This window comes from Cherax quadricarinatus, chromosome 8 (genome assembly GCF_038502225.1).
Source record: "Cherax quadricarinatus isolate ZL_2023a chromosome 8, ASM3850222v1, whole genome shotgun sequence".
In the NCBI taxonomy this organism is placed as follows: domain Eukaryota; kingdom Metazoa; phylum Arthropoda; class Malacostraca; order Decapoda; family Parastacidae; genus Cherax; species Cherax quadricarinatus.
The window spans coordinates 10,921,512-10,940,804 of record NC_091299.1 but is presented as its reverse complement, the minus strand read 5'-3'; the positions used below and the strand labels follow the sequence as shown (position 1 = coordinate 10,940,804).

Sequence of the window (19,293 nt, the reverse complement as noted above, 5' to 3'; positions counted from 1 at the left end):
ACTGTGCTCTTGGGAGATTCTGAAGAGAAGTTGCAGAGATTGGTGGATGAATTTGGTAGGGTGTGCAAAAGAAGAAAATTAAAGGTGAATACAGGAAAGAGTAAGGTTATGAGGATAACAAAAAGATTAGGTGATGAAAGATTGGATATCAGATTGGAGGGAGAGAGTATGGAGGAGGTGAATGTATTCAGATATTTGGGAGTGGACGTGTCAGCGGATGGGTCTATGAAAGATGAAGTGAATCATAGAATTGATGAGGGGAAAAGGGTGAGTGGTGCACTTAGGAGTCTGTGGAGACAAAGAACTTTGTCCTTGGAGGCAAAGAGGGGAATGTATGAGAGTATAGTTTTACCAACGCTCTTATATGGGTGTGAAGCATGGGTGATGAATGTTGCAGCGAAGAGAAGGCTGGAGGCAGTGGAGATGTCATGTCTGAGGGCAATGTGTGGTGTGAATATAATGCAGAGAATTCGTAGTTTGGAAGTTAGGAGGAGGTGCGGGATTACCAAAACTGTTGTCCAGAGCTCTGAGGAAGGGTTGTTGAGGTGGTTCAGACATGTAGAGAGAATGGAACGAAACAGAATGACTTCAAGAGTGTATCAGTCTGTAGTGGAAGGAAGGCGGGGTAGGGGTCGGCCTAGGAAAGGTTGGAGGGAGGGGGTAAAGGAGGTTTTGTGTGCGAGGGGCTTGGACTTCCAGCAGGCATGCATGAGCGTGTTTGATAGGAGTGAATGGAGACAAATGGTTTTTAATACTTGACGTGCTGTTGGAGTGTGAGCAAAGTAACATTTATGAAGGGGTTCAGGGAAACCGGCAGGCCGGACTTAAGTCCTGGAGATGGGAAGTACAGTGCCTGCACTCTGAAGGAGGGGTGTAAATGTTGCAGTTTAAAAACTGTAGTGTAAAGCACCCTTCTGGCAAGACAGTGATGGAGTGAATGATGGTGAAAGTTTTTCTTTTTCGGGCCACCCTGCCTTGGTGGGAATCGGCCAGTGATAATAATAATAAAAAAATAATAATAATATAATAATACTATAATAATAATTATAATAATAATAATATGTAATAATAATAATAACAAGCGAGCTTCAGAACACCACCACGAGCTGGCAGACTGAGTACCACAACAACAACACATGCATACTCACGGTGGAAGAAATTCTTGTGTTTTCCTTATGTTTCGTGCAGTTATTTTGCCAAATTTCTTTTTTCTAACCATAGGTCCTAAGAAAGCAAGTGCAAAGGACATGCTGAGAAGAAAAAGAGTATGATAACTATGGAAGTAAAGCTTGAAATCATAGAAAAATACGAACGAAGTGTGAGGGTAGCGTACCAGCGTAGCACTTTTACGATATGCACAATACTAAAGCAGGAGTCTATAAAGGCTATAGTGTCAGCAAATTGTAACAGTTAAGTTCAGTGATAAGATGTAGCATTAAGAGTGTATCAATTAAGTTAAGAGATTAAGTGAAAGCATCTCTTCTCCATAATCACCCTCCACAAGCATCTCTTCTTCACCATCAACCTTTGCAAGCATCTCTTCTCCACCATCAACCTCAGCAAGCATCTTTTCTTCTCCATCATCAACCTCCGCAAGCATCTCTTCTTCACCATCAACCTTCGCAAGCATATCTCCTTCACCATCGAGAAATCTCAGCAAGCATTTCTTCTCCAAGGTAAATGCTGTAGTACTACATACACCAGTTTCTTTACATTATGTTTTCCTAATGAAACTACATAGTGATCTAATACAGTTAGCCTTCACAAACACTCCATTTTCACTTGTAATAAGAGCATGGGAAGATACTAAAGTCAGTGGGAGAGTAAGTGGTGGATGCTGCCGCCATTGCCGTCACCACCATCACTCGCCATGTTATGGCCTATTTTATTCATTCTAGAGTATATATTGTGTTTCTGTGTTATTAATATTGTTTATTATGTCATATTAGATGAATTTTGATAGATAAATAAGCTGTAGAGTTGATATTAGTGAAATATTGAAATATTTTGTCATGCCTCCTGAGAGCCAGAACGGATTAACCCTTTCAGGGCCCGTGCCGTAGATCTACGGTTATATGTTGAGGGCCCAAACTGTAGATCTACGCCATGAGCTCAGCTCACTCTGATAAGCTGTGAGTGGTAAATTTGGGCCTGGATATGAGAGAATACATCTATGTGGTATGTGTGCACCACATAAAAAAAATCCTGCAGCACACAGTGCATAATGAGAAAAAAAACTGAGACTGTAATTTTCGATCAAAACAGCGACTTTGCTGTGTTTTTTCATATGCTTTTTATAGTTATATTTGCGATTTCTTGGTCTCATTTGATAGAATGGAAGATATGTTACAAAAATAGAGAAGATTTTGATTGGTTTTAGTAATGGAAATCACTTGAAACTGAGCTCAAAGAAGCAGAAATGTTAAATTTTTGCCGATGTTCAAGAGTAAACAAATGACCTCACACGTTTAATACACGCCAGCTGGTGGGTCTAGTATACATTCACAAATGTGGTGATATTATTTATACAATTACATGTATTACAATATTGCATAACAGTAAATCTTTATTTTTTGGTTTGAATAAAAATTCATTATGTGAATAAAATATCAAAATGAAATTCATTTGTAAAGCCTGAAAACATAACTAATGAACAGGGGAATTGTTAGTTTAGTGCCAGGAATGATTGTATTGTTTATTCTGGACCCTATTTTGAAATTAGAATATTTTGAACTTTGCATTAAACTGGACAAATTACTAATTTCCGATCACTTTATTTTGTAGTTGAAACAGTTAAGTTGGCAATTTCTTGTGCTCAATCGATAGAATAGAAGTAATACTAGTGAAATAGCTAAGAATTTGGTCAACTGGAATAATGTAATTGGCCTAAAATGGGAGTCAAAGTCAGCAAAATCGCCGATGCGTAAATATCGCTGACGCATCAAAATTCATGAGAGCATAATTTCGTCAATTTTCCATCAAATTTCGTACTTTTTGTTTTATTACCTTCAGAAAAAGATTCTCTAGCATTTAATAAGAAAAAATAACAAAATTATTTTTTTAAAATTCTTGGACCCTGGTGCACACTTTGAAATTTGGCCTCTGGACCCTGAAAGGGTTAATGGCTTTTCAATTAATTTAAATGAGGAAAATTGACTCAGCATACGAACAAATCAGGATACGAACAAGGTCATGGAACGGATTAAGTTTGTAAGCTGAGGTTCCACTGTACTAATATACACACTGTGATTTTTAACACAATGACCATTTTCTTATTTACTCCTTGGACTGCTGTTATCTACCACCCTACCCTACTACCAATGCATGAACGTGTAAATTTAAAAAAAATATGCATCAACTACAATGATCAAAAAAACTCATTGTCATATACACCATTCTTAAAATGTTTGATTTATTGCAGATACATGAGTCTCAGAAATACTGCGGGTTTTTCACAGTTTGGCAAAACTGTAATACTGTACTGCATATTGGCTGTGCTAGACCTTTAAAGAGGCTTCAAAAATGATACTTCAGCATAAACCTCTTTTAAAAAAGGTCACTTAACAAATCAGATACTTAGTAAACAAACCACAGTATGGGTGGGGGTTAGAACTCTTGACAAGTTAGAACTCAGGCGAGTGCATAAGCCACTGGACCAGCTAGCAGTACTAACCTTTAAAGTCATCATGACAAGTGAAGTCACCAACCAACATGGAAAGAAAAGTGCTGAGAAATATATAACCATCTGAAGTGACAGACTGGATACCACTTCATTTCCTGGAAAATAAATGGAGAAATAAGCATTAAACAATTATACATTACATGTGTTACAGCCTGACTGGCAACATCCCAATGAAGCTACTTCATTCCTACAAGACAGTGAAAAGCATTAATAAGGAATTTCTAAAATGCATACAATCAACTAGAGAAGATACTTTTCTTAACAAGATTTCATGGAAGCAAAAGTAGTGAATATAGTTGCCCTCATGTGTTGATTTCCTGCAGACTATGAATTCTAAGTTAGTGTTGTTCCATATAGTGAGTATATCCAAGAAAGGGACACATACATCCTTTTTTCATTCATGCTTGATACTAAGTTTAGTCAATCAAAGAAAGCGCTGAGGTCACCAAGTTGTTCAGCTGTTACTGGACCCACCACATGACTAGCTGAAGTTGAGCTAGCTCCTGGACCTACCACATAACTAGCTGAAGTTGAGCTAGTTCCTGGACCTACCACATGTATAGATGAAGAAACAGAGCTACAGTTTCTGGTGGCCTGGTGGTTAAAGGGCTCTGGTGGCCTGGTGGTTAACGCTCTCGCTTCACATGGTGAGGACCTGGGTTCGATTCCCAGCCAGAGTAGAAACATTGGACGTGTTTCTTTCCACCTGTTGTCTATGTTCCCCATCAGTAAAATGGGTACCTGGGTGTTAGTCGACTGGTGTGGGTCGCATCCTGGGACACTGACCTAAGGAGGCCTGGTCACAGACCAGGCCGCGGGGGCGTTGACCCCCGGAACTCTCTCCAGATAAACTCTCTCTCCAGATAATGTCTAGCTGAAGAAGTCGAGCTACACTTCTTGACCAACCATATCCCTAGCTGTTTGAGTAAGGTTGACAAATAGATAAGAGAGATGAGTAGTGGCCAGATATGGTGGACCTGCAAGGTAAAAGGAAGGTGGTTCTTATCAAGTTTTACAGTCAGTGAGGAGAGGGAGGTGGATTGTTTTACTGCAAACCACATTTACTAGACACCCATCACACATTACGGGTTTGCTGTTATATTACATTACACATAATGAGTTTCATATTTGAGGTATTATACAGTTGTGATTTTCCACCTTATAATACTCTACACTTATGATACTGGCATTTTCGAACCAATTACTGTACTGCAATTGTGAATGCTGATCTGCAATTATGATCACTGCAAATATTCAAAGAAATTTTAAATGGATAATTTTTCAGTTTGTATACTAAATAAATTCTTTGCATGTTCATTTTTCTTGCATGTACAGAGCTCGCAATACAGTATAATCAGCCTTATTATAATTATTATATTCATAAGAAAGTGCTAAACCCATGAGGGTTACACAAAGCCTGTTAGGGAATGGAGAGGCCTACAGGGGACAATAAAAACGACATCAGCTAGAAGCTACAGAAAAGAAACACTGGTATATAGGCTAAACCATTGTGATAATATATTGCATGAACATAATTGATGCTTGGGAAACATTCAGAACCATGTCCACTGCCATCCTTGATAATACTGCACCAGTTAAAGAGGTTAGGATTAAATGAAGAACTGAACCCTGGATAACTGCCGAGATATTAGATAATATCAAATTCAGGGATCAGCTGCTAAAAATATTTAGGACATAATGACAGGATATTACAGCGCTAAATGAATTCGAAAGGGTAAGGAACAGAGTGCAGAGGCTTATAAAAGGAGCAAAGGCAAGGCACTATTGTTCAAAAATCGAAGAACAACCCTAGAAAGCTCTGGCAACAACTGTAAAACTGGGGTTTAGACATAAACCAATATATAGATTTAACAGAGTGCTAAATATCGATAATGCGGTATGCCATGAAACAACTAAAGTGGCAAATTGTTTCAATTCATTCTACACAATTATTGCATTAACATTAGTTAGTAAACTGCTTGTTGCATCAAATACCTTTAACACATAGTCCAATAAATTTAAAACTTACTACAGTAATAAAGGCATCACCCTAAACAGTTGCCAACTAGTAGGTATAGTTTATGACTTCGTGCTAAAAGAATTAAATAACTGAAACCCAACTAAAAGCACTGGGCCAGATAACATCCCAGCCAAATTCCTAAAAGATGGAGGCTCTGAATTACCAATCCCCATTGCATACATAAATTTATCCATCACTACTAATACTGTTCAGGAGGGGATTCAAGGAGGCCAGAGTTACTCCTATCTTCAAGAAAAATAGTAGGTCTGACATCAGCAAATATAGGCCTATACACAACTAACCCGCACATAGGATAGAGGAGCTTACGACGACGTTTCAGTCTGACTTGCACCATTTACAAAGTCAAGCTAACAGAAAGGAAAGGAGACTATATATATAGGCCAGCAGACAGGGACGGGACAAGAGAGGTAAATGTGGTGGTGGAGGCGGCAGCAGCGGCGACGGCAGCGGCAGCAGTAATAGTAGTCAGTCAAAGACCAAGAAAGAGGAGCACTGCACTGCCTTCTTCTTTCCTTTCTGTTAGTGTGACTTTGTAAATGGTCCAAGTCAGACTGAAACATTTTCTTAAGTTCCTCTTTCCTATGTGCAGGTTATATGTGTACTGTTCCTGTCACAGTATTGTGCCTTTGTGTTAAATACGTATAGGCCTGTTAGCATACTCAGTGTGATGTCCAAAATTGTAGAGAAGGCAGTATACTGTCATGTAGTTAAGTATCTTATTGACAAAAACATTCTCCATAGTTACCAATCAGGTTTCAGGAGATCTTATTTGGTAAGTATGTTTATTCAGGTACAGGTATACATAAATACATTTACATAAATAATCATACATGGCAGCATATGTGTAGATTACCTAGGATAACCCCAAAAAAAGTCAGACAAAGTGACTTACCTCCATTGGGGGTCCTTGTAATATCTTATTATTTAAACCTTAAAAGTTAAAACAACTATGTAACTCAGCTATGTGAAAAGTAATTACAATAAAAGAAGACATACTAGGAATAAGGAAAACTCGATTGCTAGTGCACTCAGTTCACACACTGAGGTCCGGACTTCAAATCTTTGGTACGGCTGGAAAACATTAGGAACATGTTTCCACAAGACACCTGCTGTCCCTGTTCACCCATCAGTATAAAATGGGTATCTGGGTGTTAGTCGGCTGGTGTGGGTTGCATCCTGGGACAAAACTGACCTAATTTGCCCAAAATGCTCAGCATAACAAGAGGCTTTCTATATAGAAGTATGTTACTGATGTTAGCTAGGCCTGTATACTTTTAACATGTACTTGTAGAAATAAAGATATTATTATTATTATGACTATTATTATTATGACTATTATTATTATTATTATTATTATTATTATTATTATTATTATTATACTTTTACATTAAACAGAGGAACAGATCACAATAATATGTACATGTCACAGTAATAGGTACATGTATGTTAGCCATATAAGAAATCACTCTCCTCCCTTTCCATAGCTTCATTCATTAGGAACCTTTTAGCTTGACCAACACCACCCTAATTAATCTGATGGACTACCTGAGAACTCAAATATCGCTAGGGAATTTCATGGGTATGGTGACCTTAGACTTGCAAATGGCCTTTGATATGGTCAACCATAATATATTATGTAAGAAACTACAAGCTATCGGCATAGGTTCTGTAGACTGGTTTAAGTCATACCTGAGCAACGGTAAACAAATTGTCGAGCTCAAACACACAGAACCAAAACCCCTACTGACAGCATGTGGGGTTTCTCAAGGTAGACTCTGGGTCCTTTACTGTTAATATGTTATGTGTATGACATGTTCATCATTGTCAAGTGTAAGCTTCTGTTGTATGCTGATGACAGCACACTGTTAGTGTCAAGTAAAGACCCACAAGATATAGCTAATGTACTATCACTAGAACTAGAGTCCTGCAGCAAATGGTTAATAGACAACAAACTATTTATACCTCAGGAAAACAAAAGTCATACTCTTTGGCATGAACAGTAAATGAAAAGGATAAAAAAAATTTAATGTCCAGTGTAATGGGGAATTCATCACTTTTGTATCTTCAGTGAAATATTTGGACATCCCCTTTGACTCAAGCAGGCCAGGAGAATTGATAGAGAATAGTGTGTAGTAAAGAAAGCCAATGCCAGACTAAAGTTCTTCTATAGACAGGCACAGTGTCTACCTACTGAGGCTTGCAGGACCCTATGTCTAGCTCTTGTACAATGCCATATAGATTATTCATGCTCTTCTTGGTACTCTGCCTTAACAAAACACTTAAAGACAGACTACAAATCACCCAGAACAAAATGGTGAGACTCACCTTGGACCTGGGTCCAAGAGAGTATGTACGTCAGGATAAATTACATAACCTATGTATATGAATTCACACAAAAAGCTTGGTAGGGTGCTTGTGTCTTGGTTGATAGCATCCTCAGCTCACACACTAAGGATCTGGGGATCAATCTCCATCATGCGAAATACTGGACATGCTTCCTTACACCTGCTGCCCATGTTCACCTAGTAGTAAGTAGGTACCTGGGTGCTAGACAACTACTGTGGGTCACATCCTGGGAGAGAAAATTAAAGGACCCCAATGTAAATAGGTGTCCCGTAGCTCAGTTGGTAGTGTGAAGAGCACTAGAGTTGTGAAGATTCTGGAGCACAGACAAGAAGGCTGGTGCTTATATACGATCATGTGGAGACAAGGGACGGGTAGTAGATAAGGGCCTAGTTACTGGTAGGTGTGATTCTCCAGTGGAAGTAGGTCATACACAAGGGATGGGTTGGGGGTAGTAGCAGTAGTAGCTGTGAAGAAGATTATGTAGATGTCCTCTGAATTAAGATTCCAAGATGCTGTGGTGTGTGACAAGTTGTACATGAATGGTATACAATATCCAAGTTGCCCAAAATGCTCTATATAGTATGTCACTGATGTCAGCTACATCTGTATAAGTTGTATCATGTACTTATTGAAATAAATATTATTATTATTATTATTATTAATATTATTATTAAGACACTGTCCCCAATGACCTACCTGACTTTACTGGGTTATCCTGGGTGGCTAACCCTCAAGGGCAAGAATCTGAACAAATTCTTATCCCAATGAAAAGCAGTTTTAATCCAAGGGACAGGTTGATAGGTCCAATTCCTTGGATCAAGAACTGACATTTAACAAGGCACCTCCTTTGCGTTAGCAAGTTGATTCAAATACAGGTAAACATAAATACAATTACATAAATTATCAAACATAGCATCATATGTGTATATTACGCAGGATAACCCAAAAAGTCAGAAGTGACTATTTCCAGTAAGAGGACATACCATAAGAACTATCACCAAGCTGGCTGAACGAAACACCAGGGAAGAATTTCCCTGTTAAGGTCTCCACTGTGTTGGATAAGAAGTATCTTGCAGTCCCCTGGACCCCAGACATGTGACCTATTCTCAGACTTTTTTTTTTTATCACGAACACCGCAAATTCTTGTTGTTGTTGTGTTTATTAGGGCCACTGACGCCTTATGCCGTACCGAGCTCTGCCTTCCAGCGCTCGGAAAAGGAACCTCGACCGAAGTGGAAGGATGTTTGACCAATACAGGCCAAGATCTCCTGACGGTCTGGAGGGGTCAAACCCCTCTCTGTTGAGAAGGAGGTAGGGTTAAAGATTGTACTTACTTATCCAAAAGTGCGTACGGCCGCACGGAGAACAGTCCGTGCAGTGGTAACGTGGACACCATAGTAGGAAGTGTTCCACTGTCTCAGGCTGTGAGGGACACCACGGGCAGTACGGAGAGTCCGTCATCCGAAGGCGGTGTGGATGAGCTGCCAGTCGTGAGTGCCGAACATGGAGGCGAGTCAGTGCAAAATTCACTGAGCGAGTGGGATGGCGAGTTCAGTGCCGAAGAACTGATAACCAGTGCAATATTATATTGTCAAACTTGTGCCATAATAAGAATTATAATCCTTGTATTTTATAATTACTTATATAATCTAGTATTATAAACTTTTGTTTCTCTTATTGCATTTTATTGTGTTCATTAAACATCTGTTCAACATCTTCACCTTTGTCAAACCCTAAAATTATAACAGTTCAATATTAATTCATCAAATCTGTTCCTTATAAAGAGGAAACTAATTCTGTATTTTTTTAAACACTAGTGTAACAATCCATTAGCTAGTAAGATAAATTAGTTAAGTATCTTAATTATTAAGTTCAACACATTACTTATTCTAAAACCTAGTTGTTAGAGTCACTCTCATTCTCATGTTTATAAACATAGATCCAGATTTTAACCTTTTATTAAATGACTTACACGAATCAAACAGTAACTGTAATTATTATACAGCAGACCAAGCTAAGACTTTACTCAAGAGCTAACAATAACATAACTATCTTTCATTACAATGTCAGATCCTTGAGCAAACATTACGGTGACCTCACAGCATTACTCAATTCCTTTAATTCCAGTATGTCAATCATCACACTCACAGAAACTTGGCTAAAGCCTGGCACTACAGATGTCTATGCCATTCCTGGATGCACAGCCATACACAACTGTAGGACAGACCAGCAAAGGGGTCGACAGCTATATATTACTCAAATCAACTTGACTGTATCAATAATTCTTGCACAAGGGATGAGCAAAAACCTGTAAAAAACCCTCACAGTCATATTATTAATATAATCAAAAAGAAGCGCTAAGCCACAAGGGCTATACAGCGCTGCTGTGGAAACTTATTTGGTCCCTAAAGTTCCACAGGACCGATCCGACATGGCCGTAATGGAACGGCTGAGCTGGGTGGCCCTTAAACTTACCCAAACAAAAGGCGTTCTCCCCAATCATAAACACATTTCTCTCCCCGGGGGGGGGGGCGTGGATGGTAGGCACTTATTTATTTATAGATTTACCCTTCAGAGAAGGAGTAGGTAGTTTTACTGTTAGTATATTAATATTAGGTTTACTAAGGCAACCGTAGATAATAATAATGTAGACCTAAGACCTTAACATAGCTAGTAATAGGCCGATAATATAGGCAAACACTTGGATAAGTTAGCTAGGGAAATCTGGCAGCCCTAGTTTAAACGAAGAGACGAGGGTCTGGAAGAGAGACCAGCTCGTTCTTCTGTAGACAGACACCAACTGGACGACACGTGCTGTGATCAGCAGACAGCGCCCCCCACGTGTCTTCACATTTGAGACCTTGGGGAAATGTGGTAGAGGCACCTCGATGTACCGTAGATGACCTCCACCGTCAGACCCATACAGTAAGACAAAACCTCCACTTTCTCTTAGGATTTCTGGCCAGTGTCTGGGGAAAAATTGTGAGTGAGTTGAACTGTAGGCCTGTATGCAACTGGCAGTGCATGCCCAGTACGTACCAGTGTCTCTTGTCTACCTAGAAGCTAGTGTCCGTGTCTGCATAGTTGTACTAGGGGATACACACCCCCTTGGATATAGGAATTTCTGAGGTGCAGGCAGGTCACTAATAACGATTGAATATTGCAGGAATTAAAGCTCCCGGTTGCACATGGTTTCTGAGGGGAAGTCCAAAGGAAGGTTGAAGATCAGGATATTTGCTGGAACACCAAGTAAGTTTGTCCTTTATACGTGCATGCAGGCAAGTTTCTTGCAACATCAATCATTTGTGAAAATCTGTCCTATAAGCCACTTGTGAGGCTGAGGTACCGACCTCAGAGCTCGGTGTCAACAGAGTTTGCCAGGGTAGGTGACTCACTTGGAGGCAGTCCAAACAAATTTTAACAGCTGCTCTCACAGTCATAAACATCTACAGAGTACCACAGTCAAACATTTACCACTTTAGTGAAAAATTAGGGAATTTGATAACCGATGCACATATGAACAAAAACCGATTAGTACTAATCGGAGATTTCAACATAAATCTACTAACCTGGAGTTTACCTGGAGAGAGTTCCAGGGGTCAACACCCCCGAGGCCCGGTCTGTGACCAGGCCTCCTGGTGGATCAGAGCCTGATCAACCAGGCTGTTATTGCTGGCTGCACGCAAACCAACGTACGAGCCACAGCACAGCTGGTCAGGAACCGACTTTAGGTGCTTGTCCAGTGCCAGCTTGAAGACTGCCAGGGGTCTGTTGGTAATCCCCTTATGTATGCTGGGAGGCAGTTGAACAGTCTCGGGCCCCTGACACTTATTGTATGGTCTCTTAACGTGCTAGTGACACCCCTGCTTTTCATTGGGGGGATGCTGCATCGTCTGCCAAGTCTTTTGCTTTCGTAGTGAGTGATTTTCGTGTGCAAGTTCGGTACTAGTCCCTCTAGGATTTTCCAGGTGTATATAATCATGTATCTCTCCCGCCTGCATTCCAGGGAATACAGGTTTAGGAACCTCAAGCACTCCCAGTAATTGAGGTGTTTTATCTCCATTATGCGCGTGTGAAGGTTCTCTGTACATTTTCTAGGTCAGCAATTTCACCTGCCTTGAAAGGTGCTGTTAGTGTACATCAAGAACTGCAAGAAGCCCCTATCACGAGCCTTTTCCATCCTATGGAGAGGGAGCATGGACACGGGGGTCGTCCCACAGTTACTAAAAACAACAGACATAGCCCCACTCCACAAAGGGGGCAGTAAAGCAACAGCAAAGAACTACAGACCAATAGCATTAACATCCCATATCATTAAAATCTTTGAAAGGGTCCTAAGAAGCAAGATCACCACCCATCTAGAAACCCATCAGTTAGTTAGTTAGTTTAATATGTTTATTATGCACCCCATACCCATCCTGTGGGCGGTAGTCAAAAGATTACAGAGGTACATAATGGGTCCAGGGACTGGGCCTCAAAGTTTTGAAAGCTGAGCAAGTTACAGAGGTAATGAATTCACAATTTACAAAGGTAATGAACTCACAATTTACAAAGGTAATGAACTCCAGGTAGGTCTAGTCACAATCATGACAAGTTACAAAGGTATTTACAGATTACAGAGGTACACAATGGGTCCAGGGACCGGGCTCCAAAGTTTTGATGGCTGAACTAGGTACAAGGTAATGAACTCACAAGTTACAAAGGTAATGAACTCACAAGTTACAAAGGTAATGAATACTGTAAGAATGGTTACTTACGTTTATACATGGCTGCAATCATGAACAAATTTTAGAGTAATGAGCAATTCACACTTCCACACCCGGTCACAACTGTAGTGAGTTATTGGTGCAAATGTTGATTGCTGAGTCTCTCTCTCTCTCTCTCACACACACACATACAAATTCATACACACACACACAAACACACACACACACACACACACACACACACACACACACACACACACACACACACACACACACACACACACACACACACACACACACACACACACACACAAACTCATACACACACACGCACACACACTCATACACACACACACACTCATACACACACATGCACTCATACTCACACACACACACACACACACACACACACACACACACACACACACACACACATGTATACTATCATCAGTGAAGAGTGAAGTGAGGAAGCGGGATGTACGAGAATATATGGTTATAATCATCACGGGTGAAGGATCTCCAAAATAGGGATTTAAGGCCTACGTACTACTTCGTCATCAGCAGCTGGCAACTGTCACCGCAAGTTTATTCGCCTAGTTGTGGTTTGCATGTTGACGGCCCTGGCTGGCCTTGCATACTGTTTGATACTGGTCACTCACTCCTGCAAGCTATTACCAGAATTAGAATAGAAATAGCATAGACATAGAGAATATAGGGTTGACGAGTGTGGGAAGGTAGGTGGGACAAGCTTTTAAGGGCAACATTGTAAGACCGTGCTAGGGTAGGTCCCAGGAGGGTTGTGTCAGGTTACAAGAAGTTGCGGCCAGTAATTACACCGCACAAGCCACACGCACACACACACACACACACACACACACACAGAACTACTCTCAGTGTTAATGGTATCTCATTAGTATTACGGATACACAGAAGTGAATTGTATTTCTGGGACATATAAACAACTGATGTGCTCACACACACACACACGCGTGCACACACATACACACTCGGGGCCAGGAGCTGGGTCTCGACCCCTGAAACCACAACTAGGTGAGTACACACAGCTGATCCTTGGAATTTTACTGCCTCCCCCACAGACCTCTTACCTTTTCCCTCCCTCACGTTTCTCTCTCTCATAGCCTTCTTCCCTCCTTTCTCCCTCTCTCTCTCTTTCTCTCCCTCTCCCTCTCCCTCTCTTTCTCCCTCTCTCTACCCTTTCTCTCCCCCTCACATTTCTCTCCCTCCCCCTTGGTCTTATCCCTCACCCCCATACTCTCTCCTCTCTCTCCCTCTTTCTACCCTTTCTCTCTCCTCTCTCTCCCTCTTTCTACCCTCTCTCTCTCTCCCCCACACCCTCTCCCTCCTCTAGCCTTCTGTCTGTGGTAATAAAAATTAAAAAAAAAAAAAAAAAAATGGGTGGCCTTAGAGGACGGAAAACCAGAGATCTGGTGGACGAACCAGGGAGGAAAGACTGGGAGCTAGAGCTCCAAAAAAGGGAGGAAGAGTGGGGAAGGAAGATAGTAGAGCTTGGCAAGAAAATGGAGGAGCGGATAGCTGAAGAGTGCAGGAAGTGGGAAGTACAGGTCTTAGCAGCAGAAGCTAGGATACAGTGCTTAGAAGAGAAACTGCAAAGCCTGAAACAGATTAGAGAGACAAATGACAATTCAGGTGTGACATCAGGAAATTCAAAGTCAGGCGCAGACAAGGGGATGGTAAGCAACAACGGAGACATGCCGTACATGAAGGCCCTATCAGACCCACGTGGGGCCAGGGAAAAGACGACGAGCACACTAAGATCAAACGACAGGTCCGAAGACAATGAAGGTATGCTATATGCAGAGATTCTAACAGCCAACTGCAGTAGCAAGGGACAGCTGGTCAGGAAAGACAGTCCACTGAGAATAGAAGTTTCAGATATGACAGGGACTGAAGGCAAGAACATGTCAATGGAAGGAAATAAAATGCCTCAGAGGACACAGATGGAGACTCAGTGGGAGGAGGAAAGGGCGAGGTCAGTTTTTGTGTACGGGCTCCAAGAAGCCAAGGGGGCCAACTTTTAAGAAATAAAACAGGAGGAGGAAAAAATGATTGAAGGCATCATGAAAACAATAGGGGAGGGCAATATGACCCAGGTGACAAATTTTCAGAGAATTGGGTGGTTTGCGAGTGGAAGGATACGGCCTGTCAGAGTAACTTTCAAGGAAGAATCAGTTCGAACCAGGATTCTGCAAGAGAAAGCAAGACTGAGGGACAAAGAGGGGTACCAGAGAGTATACCTCGACCGTGACAGAACACAAGAAGAAAGGACTACACTGAAAGAGAGGGTACAGAGACGCAAGGAGGAACGAGAAGCAATGAAAATGAGCAGGACCCAGACACAGGAGGAAGGGCAAACACACCCCACAGAATCTCCCACCAAAAGACTCCACCCGCGACATTCCCAACGCAACTGAGCAACCTATACTACAACCCACTCACTGTTCCCTCTGCCACCAATCCCCATATCACAAACCTCACCCCAACAGCTGTCCCTTATGGGCATTCTGACCCCACCCCCATCAACACAAACCCCACCTACACCACAGCCCCATATAGGCCCCCACCAAGGCTCTCGCTCCCCCAACCCCAATATTCTTGCATGACCACAATGATAGAAAAGAAACTAAAGGTTTGGTACACAAACGCGGATGGAATAATGAATAAACATGAGGAGTGGAATGAAAGAATCAGTGAAAAATCCCCAGACATCATAGCAGTCACAGAAACAAAACTCGCTGAGACAATAACAGACACAATCTTCCCAACAGGATATCAGATCCTGAGGAAAGATAGAAGGAGTAGAGGGGGAGGAGGGGTTGCACTGCTCATAAAACACCGATGGGGATTTGAGGAAATGGAAGGCATGGACATGATTGGAGAAAGAGACTACATTGTAGGTACAATTCAGTCCGGAGGACATAAAGTAGTCATTGGAGTGATGTATAACCCACCACAGAACTGCAGGAGGCCAAGAGAGGAGTACGAAGAAAACAACAGGGTGATGGTGGACACACTGGCTGAGGTGGCAAGAAGAGCTCACTCAAGCAGAGCAAAGTTACTGGTAATGGGCGATTTCAACCACAGGGAGATCGACTGGGAAAACCTGGAGCCACATGGGGGTCCCGAAACATGGAGAGCCAAGATGATGGATGTGGTACTTGAAAACCTCATGCATCAACATGTCAGGGACACAACCAGAGAGAGAGGGGAGGATGAGCCAGCAAGACTGGATCTTGTGTTCACCCTGAGCAGTTCAGACATTGAGGACATCACTTATGAGAGGCCCCTTGGAGCTAGCGATCATGTGGTTCTGAGTTTTGACTATATAGTAGAGTTACAAGTGGAGAAGGTAACAGGAACTGAAGGGGACAGGCCAAACTATAAAAGGGGGGACTACACAGGTATGAGAAACTTCCTGCAGGAGGTTCAGTGGGACAGAGAAATGGTAGGAAAATCAGTAAACGAGATGATGGAATATGTGGCAACAAAGTGCAAGGAGGCAGAGGAAAGTTTTGTTCCCAAGGGAAACGGAAATAATAGGAAGACCAAAACGAGTCCTTGGTTTACCCGAAGGTGTAGGGAGGCAAAAACTAAGTGCAACAGAGAATGGAAAAGGTACAGGAGGCATAGGACCCAGGAAAACAAGGAGATTAGTAGAAGAGCCAGAAACGAGTATGCACAGATAAGGAGGGAGGCCCAGCGACAGTATGAAAACGACATAGCATCGAAAGTCAAATCTGACCCGAAACTGCTGTATAGCCACATTAGGAGGAAGACAACAGTCAAGGACCAGGTGATAAGGCTGAGGAAAGAAGGTGGAGAACTCACAAGAAACGATCAAGAGGTATGTGAGGAGCTCAACACGAGATTTAAGGAAGTATTTACAGTAGAGACAGGAAGGACTCTGGGGGGACAGACCAGATGGGGACACCAGCAAGGAATACACCAACAAGTGTTGGACGACATACATACAGATGAGGAGGAGGTGAAGAAACTGCTAAGGGACATCGATACCTCAAAGGCAATGGGACCAGACAACATCTCCCCGTGGGTCCTTAGAGAGGGAGCAGATATGTTGTGCGTGCCACTTACCACAATCTTCAACACATCCCTGGAAACTGGGCAACTACCTGAGGTATGGAAGACGGCAAATGTAGTTCCCATTTTTAAAAAAGGAGACAGAAAAGAGGCACTAAACTATAGACCTGTGTCATTGACGTGTATAGTATGCAAAATTATGGAGAAGATTATCAGGAGGAGAGTGGTGGAGCACCTGGAACGGAACAGGAGTATAAATGCCAACCAGCACGGATTCACGGAAGGCAAATCCTGTGTCACAAACCTTCTGGAGTTTTATGATAAAATAACAGAAGTAAGACAAGAGAGAGAGGGGTGGGTTGATTGCATCTTCTTGGACTGCAAGAAGGCCTTTGACACAGTTCCTCACAAGAGATTAGTGCAGAAGCTAGAGCATCAGGCGCATATAACAGGAAGGGCACTGCAATGGATCAGAGAATACCTGACAGGGAGGCAACAACGAGTCATGGTACGTAATGATGTATCACAGTGGGCACCTGTGACGAGCGGGGTCCCACAGGGGTCGGTCCTAGGACCAGTGCTATTTTTGGTATATGTGAACGACATGACGGAAGGGTTAGACTCAGAAGTGTCCCTGTTTGCAGATGATGTGAAGTTAATGAGGAGAATTAAATCTGATGAGGACCAGGCAGGACTTCAAAGAGACCTGGACAGACTGGACACCTGGTCCAGCAAATGGCTTCTCGAATTTAATCCTGCCAAATGCAAAGTCATGAAGATAGGGGGAAGGGCACAGAAGACCACAGACAGAGTATAGGCTAGGTGGCCAAAGACTGCAAACCTCACTCAAGGAGAAAGATCTTGGGGTGAGTATAACACCGAGCATGTCTCCGGAAGCACACATCAATCAGATAACTGCTGCAGCATATGGGCGCCTGGCAAACCTGAGAACAGCATTCCGATACCTTAGTAAGGAATCATTCAAGACACTGTACACCGTGTATGTCAGGCCCATACTGGAGTATGCAGCACCTGTTTGGAACCCGCACTTGATAAAGCACGTCAAGAAACTAGAGAAAGTACAAAGGTTTGCGACAAGGTTAGTTCCAGAGCTAAGGGGAATGTCCTACGAAGAAAGATTAAGGGAAATCGGCCTGACGACACTGGAGGACAGGAGGGTCAGGGGAGACATGATAATGACATATAAAATACTGCGTGGAATAGACAAGGTGGACAAAGACAGGATGTTCCAGGGAGGGGACACAGAAACAAGAGGCCACAATTGGAAGTTGAAGACACAAATGAGTCAGAGAGATAGTAGGAAGTATTTCTTCAGTCATAGAGTTGTAAGGCAGTGGAATAGCCTAGAAAATGACGTAGTGGAGGCAGGAACCATACACAGTTTTAAGACGAGGTTTGATAAAGCTCATGGAGCGGGGAGAGAGAGGGCCTACTAGCAACCGGTGAAGAGGCGGGGCCAGTAGCTAGGACTCGACCCCTGCAACCACAAATAGGTGAGTACAAATAGGTGAGTACACACACACACACACACACGCAACCACAAATAGGTGAGTACACACACACACACACACACACACACACACACACACACACACACACACACCTCCCTCACTCTTTAGTGGGTCACAAGCGCCAGGCTCCGAGGATCTTAGTGCTTTTAGGGCGTGTTTTAGCAGCTAGAAGCAACCAGTGTTAGTGACAACGTCAGTGAACAACCCTACAAGTGATAACCAATGTATTAGAAAAAATAAATAAAGTAAAGGCGAGAGAAAGCCTGAAATTATACAACAAAATTTCAAAGTGCCAGTTCGTTGAGGCCTAGTGGGCACCTGTTGCCACATTGTTACACATATACAAAGTACAAAGCGAGTGACTAAAGAGAAAAGACCAAATAGAATTAAGAGAGGGTGGTAACGACAAAATGTGATGTAGCACACAGCGTGAACAAGCTAGCCAGAAAGGGGATATATATATGTACATACATTAATATATATAAGCAGAGGTGGTGGCAGCAGTAGGCCTGAGGGAGTAGCGCCGCCATAACAGGTTGGGTGTCATCACAAATAAGTAGTGTTCTTACCAAAAGTGAAGTGTAAATTATAAAAGTAGCAGTATACAAGTGATAAGTGTGGTAAATGAGGACTCAAAAGGGCAAGAGAAAAGTATAGCCGAAGAAATCAGCGGCGGAAGGGCGAGGTGTACGAGTCATCGTACAGCAAGCATCGTACAGTGAGCATCGTACATCAGGCATCTGGATGGACGTCCCCTCTGAGTAACGTACAAATCACTTGTTTGTGGTGGCGGGAAGTCTGAGGGTAGAGCCGGCCCGGCGGACACTGGTAGCTGGCTATCTTAACCCTGCTCCAGAGCGATTATCATACACATAACACCTAGCAGTAGTAGGAAGATAAAATTTGTAG

General features: G+C 42.3%; 1 protein-coding gene across 4 annotated transcripts in view; it reads right to left on the bottom strand.

Annotated features, from left to right (window-relative positions):
- The window catches only part of LOC128685421 (transmembrane protein 17), a 74,768-nt gene extending 65,140 nt beyond the window's left edge, over positions 1-9,628 (bottom strand). The window contains exons 1-2 of one of the 4 annotated variants that reach the window (XM_070082865.1): positions 9,404-9,628; positions 3,674-3,777 (exon numbers count right to left, since the gene is read on the bottom strand). In XM_070082865.1, coding sequence (XP_069938966.1) covers positions 3,674-3,777; positions 9,404-9,530 — 231 coding nt within the window. In that variant the 5' untranslated portion in view covers positions 9,531-9,628. Of the gene's footprint in view, positions 1-3,673; positions 3,778-9,052; positions 9,291-9,403 lie in introns of those variants that run through there. The other 3 variants (XM_070082866.1, XM_070082867.1, XM_053771946.2) reach the window with 3 other exon arrangements.
- Between the last annotated feature and the right edge of the window lie 9,665 nt (positions 9,629-19,293).